We start from the raw sequence: 12,002 nt of genomic DNA on the forward strand, positions 1-12,002 counted from the left end.
ACATGCAGCTTTAAGCGGTGCATAGATGATGGATGGATGGATATAATCATGTATTTTTAGAGACACAGCTTTTAATTTAAAGAAATCTTTGCTAAATCATCAAATAGGGTAGCACAGTGGTAATGAACCTTTCACTGTCAAAATTATATGAAACTTCTTGCATTTACATCTTTACAAACTGGGTGTTTGTGGTGACAATTCAGTGCAAAATCCCAGCAGCACACTGTCAGTGACACATGCTCCAATACCCAGCAGTTATCATTCTGCCAGAGAGGGTAATTGAACGAAACATGACAGAGATCTTTAAGCAACTCAACTGAGTGTGAAGCAAAGTAGTATTTTTTACTCTGCCAGAGTTGTAAATAAGTATTTTTATGGCTGAATACAGATTGCAAAAGGATGGTTTGAATCTGCAGAAGTAATGTGTTAACCAAGTGACCATATTTGGTAACTTCCTTGGATGTTCAATATGTCCATCCTGTGCCTCTCCTTGAGGTTGAAGAACCATGTGCACTTTGATTTAGTTTTTATATTAGTGTCAATATCACTACCTTACAAAAAAAGTCACTAAAGAAAATGTTCCAGGCACTTTAAAAATGCTTTGTTACTGGTTTGCATTGAACTCCACTTTGATTTTTTGAGATAAGTGCCAATATCACAACCCCAAGAAAAATGTTACGAAATGAACTTGCCAAGCACTTTTTAAATACTTTACTGGTTGTGTATGTATCATTACCTCAAAATAAAAAGCTTTTTTTTTTTTTTTTGCAGTTTCTTAATTATTCTTTTATTCATTATAAATTCTCTCTCTCTCTTTTTTTTTTTTAAAAACCGTAGTCGGGCAGGTTACCATATATGGTAACCTTTTTAATCTTGATTTTCAAAAAAAATTTTTTAAGTCACAAAAGTGAAAATATCTTGAAATATCCATCAGTAACACCCTAGATTTGAAATTTTAATTTTCCAAGAATTTCAAGGTGCCCTGTAAAGGGTTAAGGTCAAAAATACACCAGCCAAAGTGAGGGGATCCTTCAAGAGCCTGACTGGTGCCAGATTTATGAGCCCGATATTGATTTCAGGTAGTCAGAAATGTTGATACTGATAAATCCGGAGATTCTTTTTATATGCATATATGTTAGGGTCACAATGACCAACGAAAATAATGGGGTCTTTTTTTATTCATTTTCCAGTACTGTGTTTCACAAACTAGTTACTGTGAGGACACTGGTTGACTCTGAACCACAGTCTGCTCAGCTGTGACGTTAACTCTGTTGCATGTGCTGCAGGCATGCTGAGAGTGTTGTACGCAAATGAGTCAGAGACATTCTGCTATTGAAATTTTATTTTGTGTTATGTTTCGTAAAAAAACAAACAAACAAACAAAAAAATTTTAAACTGCCATATGCTGCCAGTGCTAATATATCAGCAATAGGCAAGCTATAAAACTGTGGAACTGATATGTCAGTCGGATTCCAGATCTTTGTCATATGTTGTAGGTCAAACTTGGGACACATATTTGCTGTTAAATGCCATGAAAACATGTATTTTACATTATATGTTACCTTTAAGATAAACAAACTGTGAAGTGGACAGAGCACAGCAAACTACAATAGCAACTGAGTGAATAATGCGTGCTGATCACTTTCTTTTTCCAAGAGCAGGTTCACTACTCTCCATGAGCCTAGAGGCACTGGCTCCTCATGCAGTGTTTCTTTCAGTTAACCAGGGAACTACTTCAAGGATCTCAGGCAGCTTTGGTAAGCACCTTAAACTTGAATGAATGGAAGATTTCAGAGACATTTTGTGGGGAACACCAGGTAGAGCCTCCTGTGAGCCCTCTAAACCAGCACTGTCTGTCAAATTTTGTTACAACTCACTGTTTGTACCCTTCTTCCTTTCCTTTCCTTCAAAGATTAAAGCTACGTGCCCTTGTATTGCAATATTGGTTTAATTATAGAAATAATTCCACTTTTTAACACAGCTTGTGCTAAGCAGTTTGTGAAGGAGGCAGAATATTTAACGGAATTCAAAAATATAACATCATCTAAGTAACACTGGTGGTGGGATAATATCATTCTCTAATCCTCAGCTTAAATTGTCAGAGAACAACAAAGCTCTGTTTGCTAGTGGTGTGTCTTAAAGAGTCTACATTTATGAAGGCATTTAACTGGACGGAAACCACGAAGAACTATGGGGGGCGCTTTCCAGTTAAAGTAGTTACTAATGTGGGTTTGGAACAGATACTTTATATTATAGTAAGAAATAAGAACAGACATGTGCTCTGTTTCCACTGGAATAAAGAAATATTATCATAAAACAAAAGACTCAACGTTATTCAGCGGGACTCTCTTGCATAAGTCAGTGTTGTGGTTCTGGGACAAGTCCAGTGTTTGAGGAACAGAAATACTGGATGAACACCAAGTATGCCAAGTAATGTCAGTTTAATCACCAATCATTTCAAAAACTCAAAAATTCAACATGCTCTCTGTATACAGTATATACATCCACAAACAGAGCTATGTCAGTAGCCCTGATCCCTCTCTTCCAAAACACATGTAGTAAAAATACAAAATTCAGGTACTTTAAAATAATTTCTCTTAAAATTGACAAAGGCCCACAAAGTATTCAATGGTGCACACTGTTTATAAATTAGGCCATTTCATTTCATAGTGTTATTTTGTGTTCTCATAACCTGTATTATAGAGTAAAATAAAAATGTTCCGACCCTATACTTTCTTTAGATTAATTAATAAATTTAACAAAGATCCAAAATCAATACAATTATTCCATTTTAAAGTTATTAAATTAGATTAATATGCTCCCCAGACCTCTCAAGATCTTTGCACTTTTCCAGTTATGTTTCATATTTAGATATTTGACAATTTTATGAATTACATATGTAGATACAACAAATTCAAATAATACATATTAAATCTGCATTTTGCTTAGCTGCATCAAAAATGTAAGTTTTATGTCGAATAGCTGGCTCATCTGCTAACCAAGAAAAAGGTTATCAAACTCAAACAGTGTAAAAAAAAAAAAAACAACAACATATTTTGGTCCATTGCATGTGAGGAGAATTTAAGCCAGTGAGCTTCTTAAGACACTTGAAAACTAAGGTCAGTCCATGAGACTCCTCTCTTCATGTTGGATAGAGCTTGCTTCCTGTTGCAGTGTCAAAGCTCGAGACTGAGGATAAGGAAATTTCGAGATGAATACAAGGAATGGCAGAGGTTAGTGGAGGAAAAGGGAAACATACTGATTTAAAAATGCATTGATGTATAAAACAAAGTGACGAGGGGACAGCAGAGAGACAGACTGAAGAGGCTGAGAGGAGATGAACGTACAGAAAGGGCATTTACATGACAGAGCAGCACTGGCAGCTTTTGTGTTTGGGTGCCTCAGTCTCCTCTCCCTGGCTGGCTCTGGTTGGGTTCTGTCTCTCTGTGCTGGCCGGGCTGTTAGCTCCTGCTGGCTCTGTCTTGTTGTTGGGGTCTTTGGCATTCAACAGAAGGGGTTCCTGCTCCCCTGGCCCTGCCTCTCTCCTTTGGTTCTCCTGGGAATCAGCCAGGGGAATCTCCTGGAACTGACCAGGTAGACAGGCAGGGTCGTGGGCTTTTAATGCTACCTCGGCTCCCTCTGGTGCTGTTGAAGCTTTGCCTTCAGCCTCCAGCTCAGGACTGACAATGGAGGGTTGAGCTTCAGAATAAACAGGCACAGGAGCCACTGTAGTGCCCTCTAGAGCATCGGCTGGAGACTGCACCTGCACAGAGGCTGGATCTTCCAATTCTTGGGCCAAGCCTTCAGCTTTTGTCTCTTCAGCTCCATTTTCGCTTACTTGTATACAAGCCTCCCTGTCTCCATCTCTGGTTGCTGGCTGAGCTTCTGTAGTGAGTTCAGTTGCCTCACTCTTCTCTGATTCTGAGAAAGTTTCTGGAGCGGTTTCTGATTTTACTACCTCGTCCACAGTCTCTTCTCCCTCTTCACCTGCTTCTGGATTTGTCGGAGGGGTTTTGTCTGCCTGCGTGGACTCCTGCTGAATTTCCTGGGATGGAAGCTCCTCAGGTACATCATCACCTTCATCTGTGATGATAACACATTCTGCCCTCATCACCAGAGTCCCTTCTTCCTCCTCCTCATCATCAACATTGACATTTGGAAGCTGACCAGGCTCTGCCTCAGAAACACACAACTCTGGTGACAAATTCCTGCTAACAACAGCCTCAGTGTCTTGAGTTGGTCCATTTGTGGTTGACTGATTATTCTGTTCTGAAGCGGTATGATCAGCGTTGGCTTTTAAAGCTTCCACACCATTGGTTAAGATGACTGCAGTTTTATCCAGGAGTGGGTTTTGGTTTACTTTTACTTCACCTTCACGTGTTTCTGAAGAAAACATCACAAATATTACTGTCAACAAAACGTGTCATATTGCATTTGTTAGAAAAGTTAGTGTTCTTCATTCATTAAAATTAAGTTAATTTGCAATCAATATTCCACAAAGTGATTGATACTGATTATTTCCTTTTAGTGTGGTTGGTGTGGATGCTGCTTTACTTGATTGCAATTAGAGGTTGTTTTGCCACAAATATGTCAGTGCACAGTACAGCTAATTCGTGTATTGTATTGCTGTTAACAAAATGTTCTGGCATCTTTGAATCTTAATGCATTACATGGAGGAGTTACTCACCTCTGCTCTGTTAGAAAATGCTGAAGCTAATAAAGGAATACTCTGATTTAGCTACAGGAAACACACTGTATACTGATGAATAGAGGCATCTATTTGTTAAACAGCAAAATGTAACAACTGCTATAACTGGATATTTGGTGTTAAGAGGAGAAACAAGCTACAGACGCCAAAGAAGGATCAATGGTTGATTTAACAGTTACTAACAGAAGAAGAACGTGAACAGCAGTTAAACAACAGCTTGTATTAGATGCAAATTTAGATTTTGCAGTCTGGACAAGAAAGTTATAGACTCTGGATGATTTAAATACAAATCAATGAGTTGATTTCATTTCAAGAATTCTGTTGTCTACTTGAACATCTTGAGTAGCATTACAGCTGACGTGTCCATGTACCTGCCGCCCTCTAAAAATGCAAGTTATGCACTTCAGTGCCAATTAGCATACATTTAAATTCAAACCCTTATTCATCATGTGTGAATATTCATCACAGCATGTATGGACTTTTTGTGAAGTAGAAGTTCTTCCCTTCTTTATAATGCAAATTTCATAAGTTCAGTATATACAATGCATACAGGCATCTGTAAGGGATTTGATGGTCTTTCAGGGGTTGGCATGAAATGATGATAAGATAGGAATTCCCATGAGGAAAAATGGTGAGGGCATACAACATCCATAGCTCAAGGTGATAACAGCATACAAAAGTAATGTGTTATGTTTCTGATGTTGATGTGTATATCTGTTTTGTGAAACGTTTCAACTCTATACACACCTGATCTTGTCTTGTTTTCTCCGTTCTGCACAACATCTCGCACCATGTCTGAGGAAAATATAATTTGTGATTAGCGGACATATTGTTCTGTAAAGGACTCGTGAATTGTAACACAATGATGCTGACTGATCATGAAATGACATGTAAGGGCAACATTACAACATCGCAAAATGTAGTAGATAGTATCCATTTTCCAATTTATTGCATGCAAAAAGAGAAAAAATGGAAAGAAGTTCAAGCATTTAACCAATAAAATCTCATCAATATGCACTGCTGTAATTAAATAAAAGAAGCATTAGAAAGCTTAGCTGTTGACTAACAGGTGGTGGCGGCCAAGAAAGTGTGTCTGCACGTGTTAGGAGGAATTGGACAGAATATCATGTGAGTGTTGAAAGATGCAGGCAGATGGATGACAGCATTGCTACACTCTGCACTCTGTTACATATTCTGGATGTTAGAGCTTGTCAAATTCCCTGAAAATGCTCAGGATAACTATTCTGCATTGTGAAGTTTTAATAAATGCATCACTCTCTAAAAAGGCTAAAAAGCCAATAAAATGTAATTTTCTAAAATGTCCACTGTAATTTTAACATTTCTTGTACCAAAAGGTCTGATCTGATCCTGCTTACCTGCTGCAGCATCTGCCACTTTTATGGCCTCCTGTTGGGTAAAAGGGACAGGGAAGAAATTAAATTTACTCTGCCTCAAACAGTCAAACTGTTTGTGATATGTTGCCTGAACCCCTGGTGTATTTCTGAAAGGCATATCAACACAAGAGACAACAAATGAAATGTAAATACTGGAACATCACACACACTTTGAGGAAACAGACATAATCCACAATAAATTCTAACAAACAGATTTCCTTGTGTTGTCTACAATTGTCTAAATGTCCATCCGAAATAGCTCAGACAAACACAAACTAAACTGATCAGTCCATTTCAGTCTCTCTGATTGATGACTATGATAAGAAAGGGTCCCATCTTTGTAGCTGGTCACCAGGAGGAGTGACTGAGCTGAAAGCCAAAATTGAAGTGTAACTTTTAAAAGTACTAAAAGGCAATTCTTTCTCTTGAAAGGTGAGATTTCTATCCAGTAAAGCTAACATACTAAACTATCCTTGGTCCAACAATAACATGATGAAAACAGCGGCTAGGTGTCAGAACAGAAAAAAGGATGGCATCTGCTTTATTCAACAGGAAACATAACTTCTAAAACTGGCTTCTGCTATGCATTGGTTGCTGTATTGAAGGGCAGTTTGGTGTGGGAATTTTTTTCTTGGTGTTAGGTGGGTGAATGCAACAAAGCTTTCTAGGTTTTATTTTGCTATTCAAACATATGTACCAATGTGTTGCACAAACTAATGAACTGCTTGTGACTCGTAGTCTGGCTTGACTGGGTTTATTTTTGTTGTCAAGTGGCCACATGTACTGCCAGATGCATCACAATTTCAATTCCATTCAGTTTAATTCAACATGCTATATTGGCATGAGTAACAGGTTATCAATATTGTCAAAGCAACAAGAATGGTGTAATTCAAAAACAGAAAAGAAAGAAAGAAAGAAAATAAGGTGAGAAATGTGATTTTCCAAAGGATTTCTTCAAAGAATTATGAAATTCAATGGTATAGTCACTCCTTAGCTCATTATCTCATGAATATGTAACCTGAATCATAATCAACAGTTTGTCTGTTTTTCTAACTTGGCTGATCACATTATTATCACGAAGAATAAGTAATGTAGCATGCTATTAACAGTGCTACATACAGGAGTCACCACACTGTATGTCCTGGGCTGTCAGTGGAATACAGCCACACGCTGGAGAACTCAACACCAGTCCATTGCTGAGGCTTGAGTTGTCACCCCTGAAAGAGCCTTCCCAAATTATGCAGTCAATGTAAAGCTGTAGCTTCTAGCAACTATACTTAAACACATAGCAGATGTAGGTTCAGATGTTTTCGGTCGCAGTAATAAGCTTAGTTGTACGCTGGCTCGACATGGATGGACAGCGTGACCGTCAGCATTGCGATAATGATTTAGTGTTTGTTGCATGAGAGATTAAAAGGGCGTGTTTCAGTCCCGTAGATCCCTCTGAGTCGGAATCTGAAAACTTCTCAAAGTCTGTTCCCCAGCACTGGTTAGAAGGAAAAATTCATTCCAATGAAAAGAAAAAAACTTTGAATGTGTCTAATTTGACCTGAACTGAATAGACAGTTTAATGTGTGTTAACAGAATCCTGAAGGGGGGGACATTGAACCCTGGGAACATAGATATGCTCCCTGTTGCTCAGTAAAAGCTGCAAAGATTTGCTTTAACTGATGAAAAGCTGACTGAAACAACATTAGCTCTATAATGATACTAATGATTGAAAGCAATCATGTATACTGCACAGTATGTCTGTTTGTGCAAATTCAGGAAACCAACATGTCATTAGACTCCTTGGCTCATCAGAGAGCCTTATGCAGACAAAAACAGAAAAAAAAAATCATGCACTTGTTCGATTTGCCAGATATTAGCTGTCATTCACTCTCAGTCTGCCCACAAAGCCAAAGATCTACTGGCTGGGTCTGTTTAGAGTGTTTCATTTTCACACTGTGGATAACGTCATACATTCAAAGTTTCCTTCATCACAGTCAGTATGGTAAATCGGCTGCAAAAGCTATTAAAAAAGGAATCCTCTGTTTATGTCTCCAGTTGATTTAAGCCGAACTCCAGAAGCCAAGGTTAAGATGAATATACATATAATGATGACTAAATATATTTAAAAAAAACCCTGGAGCAGACAGCAGAAGAGGTCGGACGGCTCCTTTGTCCCCACTATAAAAGAGCTTCATCGAGGTGCGGTAAACATCCGTGCGCTTGGCTTGAGGTGAAACAATTCCAGAGTATATCAAGTGCTATATTGTTTATGTAACAGGGCTGCTTGTATTCTAAAGTTCCTGCTTTTGAACAAGACGTGCTACATCAAAGGTACATTAGAAGAGGTAATACATTATGCAAGGCAAAAAGCCACAGACAAGTTGTGGGAAATTTTCTGCCTAATGGAGGAGGATGGAGCAAGCTTGTTCAACACATATTTCAACCCCCTTTGTGTCCAAAGAGTGAGTAGGTGAGTGTATGTGTGTGTGTGTGCATGTTCTGCACCGTTTGGCCATCTGCTGTCTGTTCCTCCAGCTTCTCTCGCTCCTCTGCCAACCGCTGACTCTCTGACTGCAACCTGAGAGAGACACACCATCGTGCAGACACACAAAAACAAACACATCAAAGCTAGATTAATAATAATGCCCTCTTACTTTTAAATACTTAAAATCAAATATCTAATTTAACACTTAAATATTAATATGCCTTTGCTTTTTGACAGTATGTAACACTACTATAAGCACTCTTTTTTTTTATTTTTTTTTTAATTGGTAAGCTTTAGTTCCCCCAGATGCCATGCAGAGGAGTCTTGTTGAAAAGTGAGGAAGAGCTGTGGACCTTTGGAATAATTAGATTGGGATCTTGGAGTGTAGTCTTCAGGGGCTTGACAACATTGTCATCTGTGATAAAGAAAAGTTGAGCTGTCTGGCGGGTGTGCAGGCGGGATCACCCTCTCACTCTGTTTGCGAGTTCAATCCTGGCAGATTTCAAATTCAGCTTTGCCAGAGCATATATAATGTACAACAGCGAGAATTACAAGAAAACAAAAATCTAAAAAGGAATGCAGTGACTATCAATTACACATGAAGTTGCATGTGTATAAACACAACAAAAATGTGACAGTTCTCTCATGCTCTGAGACACAGACACACCAACACACAGACACACACACTGTGGATGTACTTGTCAATGTGCTTTTCCATTTCCAGGGCCTGGTTGCCCCACAGAGGTAAGCGGGGGCTGTGGGCGTCCAGGGATGTCGGGGACAAGGGAGCTCCTTCCATCAACCACTGGTCTCTCAAAGACTTCCTCTGGAGCAAGTAAAAGGAAGAACGAAAACAGATAAGAGTGATTTCACTTTTCTCACTACTGTATTCCAGTAATTTGATTGTGCAGTGGGATGTATGTAAGATGTAATAAAAATATTGTGTTAAACACTGCACTCGACATAAATCTGTTATCCATCATAGTACTGCAGTAATATTTACTATACATTTAATATACTGCATTTATCCTACAGAGCCTCTCCTTCTTATATGACTACAGTGCTGCATGCAAATCAATACACAGAAGTGTTAATTAGCAGTATTGAATTTTCATGTTTTTTTCAGCATCATAGACTTTTGTAAGTTGCGGGGTACTTTATTTAGTGTATTAGCAAAAAAAACTAACAGACATGTTTGGATATTTTATCCCTTTGTAGTAGAACGGAGCTCTGAACTGATCATCAATTTCATTATTTACTTAAATTTACTATAATGTAATTTGCATAGATAGGACAAAATAGTGTTTGTGGCAGATAATATAGATGTTTTGAAGTGAAAAAAAAAGACTGCTCATCATTTGCACATTTTTCAGCTATAATCCCATTCTTTTGAAAGGCTTGGTTGTGTTTTCACCTTTTAGCTAAGTCTGACAATGTTTCGTTTTGAAATCTTAAAGAAGGGAACAGGTTAATGTTTAAATACCTTTCTAACAATAAAGAAACATGCCAGAAAGTGTTAGCAATTAACTCAGTTCACAAAAGAAATACAATACAAACCATCAGCAGTCAACTAGCCGTGTGATTCCATTGGCCGACAGCGCGGACGAGACATCTAGCCTTTATTATACATATCTATGGTTGCTACAAGCAACAACATGGTCAGCTGAACCTGAACTGTTGCCGGCAGCACATTGAGAACCACTACACCTATCCTCAACCATTTTGCTTTTGTATGAAAACAATATTATATATATATATATATATATATATATATATATATATATATATATATATATATTAGGGGTGAGACTTTAACGCATTAATTCTGATTAATTAATTACAACAAAAAAAACGCGTTAAAAAATTTGCTAGCCCTCCAGCGTGCAACATGCCTTGCATTCAGGTGGTACCATTAGCTTGATCCATCCATCCATCCATTATCTATACGTCGCTTAATCCTCACTAGGGTCGCGGAGGGCTGTAGCCTATCCCAGCCGATGAAGGGCGAAGGCAGGGGACAACCTGGACTGTCAGTCAATCGCAGGGCTACACTTAGAGACAGACCACCAAGTACACTCACATTCACACCTACGGACAATTTAGAATCACCAATTAACCTTAACATGTTTTTAGACTTGTGGGAGGAAGATTCTGACACACACACACACACACACACACACACAATATGTATATATACACTGCTCAAAAAAATAAAGGGAACACCTAAAACAACACAATGTAACTCCAAGTCAACCACACTTCCGTGAAATCAACCAGTTAAGACATTCTCTTTTCTTTTGCTGGACACCAGACCCTTTGATTCCATCACCTTTTGTCATGTGTTCAGACCCCCAATTCCACCCCCTTTTGTTCATTGTTCTCTTACCTCCTGTTGTTAATTAGCAACTGTATGCTAACTAACCACTATTCACTTCGATATTTACATACAGCCCCTCCCTACCCTCTGACATATCCTATAAAAGGTGTAACAGGTGTAAAAGGTGTAAAAAGTTCTGGATTGGTTTACCATCACAGACTCATGTTGGTAAGCCCACCGTATACCGGAATACTAATAAACACCCCACTACAGCAAACTTCACATGAGGACTATGGGTAAAATTTCTTCAACAGAAGCAACACTGACTATGAATCAATTTCACCTGCTGTTGTGCAAATGGAACACACACACACACAAAAATATTTTTTTTAAAAATCGGGCCTCAAGTAACTTATGAGGAGTCAAATCAGGGTTTTTTCATGATTCTGAGTTGATTGTTAGCATTTATATTTCACCACCAGCACTCCATTGTTGAAAAAGGCCACACTCACTTTACATTTACATTCACAGTAGCTTAAATTTCACATACTTGCATAACACTCAGAGTTATTTCTCATTCACAATGTCAGAAGTTTCAAGAGTAATTGTCTACGTCTTCTTCAGACTCAACAACATCATGACTGCAGTTTCTGCATGTGATGCCTTTACAGACTCCACAGGCTCAGATGCACATGACCCCATTCTTCTTGCAGCTGCACCGCTGGTTGCTGCAATCTCCATGACAATTACAGCTTGTGAACTTAAGTAGCTCCTCAGGAGCCATGGGGTCTAGTGTTGGAACTGGCTCATACCCATGCACACTTAATGTTCATCCATAGTCACTGGGGTTCAGAGACACAGAAGGATCTGTAGAAGGATCCAGTCGCGGGTCTGCAGCGTGAATGCTGGCAGCTGCACCCTCTGCTAGAGATAGAGTCTTTGGTTTGAGAACATCCATCCACTATCTCACTGGGGTCGCGAGGGGGCTGGAGCCTATCCCAGCTGACACCCTGGACAGGTAACCAGTCTATCACAGGGCTACACTTAGAGACAGACAACCAAGCACACTCACATTCACACCTACGGACAATTTAGAATCACCAATTA

The 12,002-nt window shown here is 38.8% G+C and overlaps 1 protein-coding gene across 6 annotated transcripts in view; it reads right to left on the minus strand.

Annotated features, from left to right (window-relative positions):
* Nucleotides 1-2,422: 2,422 nt before the first annotated feature.
* Nucleotides 2,423-12,002, minus strand: part of palm3 (paralemmin 3) — a 45,690-nt gene continuing 36,110 nt past the window's right edge. For all 6 annotated transcript variants that reach the window (XM_008276637.1, XM_008276605.1, XM_008276597.1 and 3 more), the window contains 5 exons: nt 9,277-9,404; nt 8,599-8,671; nt 6,085-6,115; nt 5,456-5,503; nt 2,423-4,383 (listed from right to left, as the gene is read on the minus strand). In XM_008276637.1, the coding sequence (XP_008274859.1) occupies nt 3,359-4,383; nt 5,456-5,503; nt 6,085-6,115; nt 8,599-8,671; nt 9,277-9,404 (1,305 nt within the window). In that variant the 3' untranslated portion in view covers nt 2,423-3,358. The remainder of the gene's footprint in view (nt 4,384-5,455; nt 5,504-6,084; nt 6,116-8,598; nt 8,672-9,276; nt 9,405-12,002) is intronic.

The sequence above is a fragment of the Stegastes partitus genome, unplaced genomic scaffold, assembly GCF_000690725.1.
Source record: "Stegastes partitus isolate 25-593 unplaced genomic scaffold, Stegastes_partitus-1.0.2 Scaffold3, whole genome shotgun sequence".
NCBI classification, from domain to species: Eukaryota; Metazoa; Chordata; class Actinopteri; family Pomacentridae; genus Stegastes; species Stegastes partitus.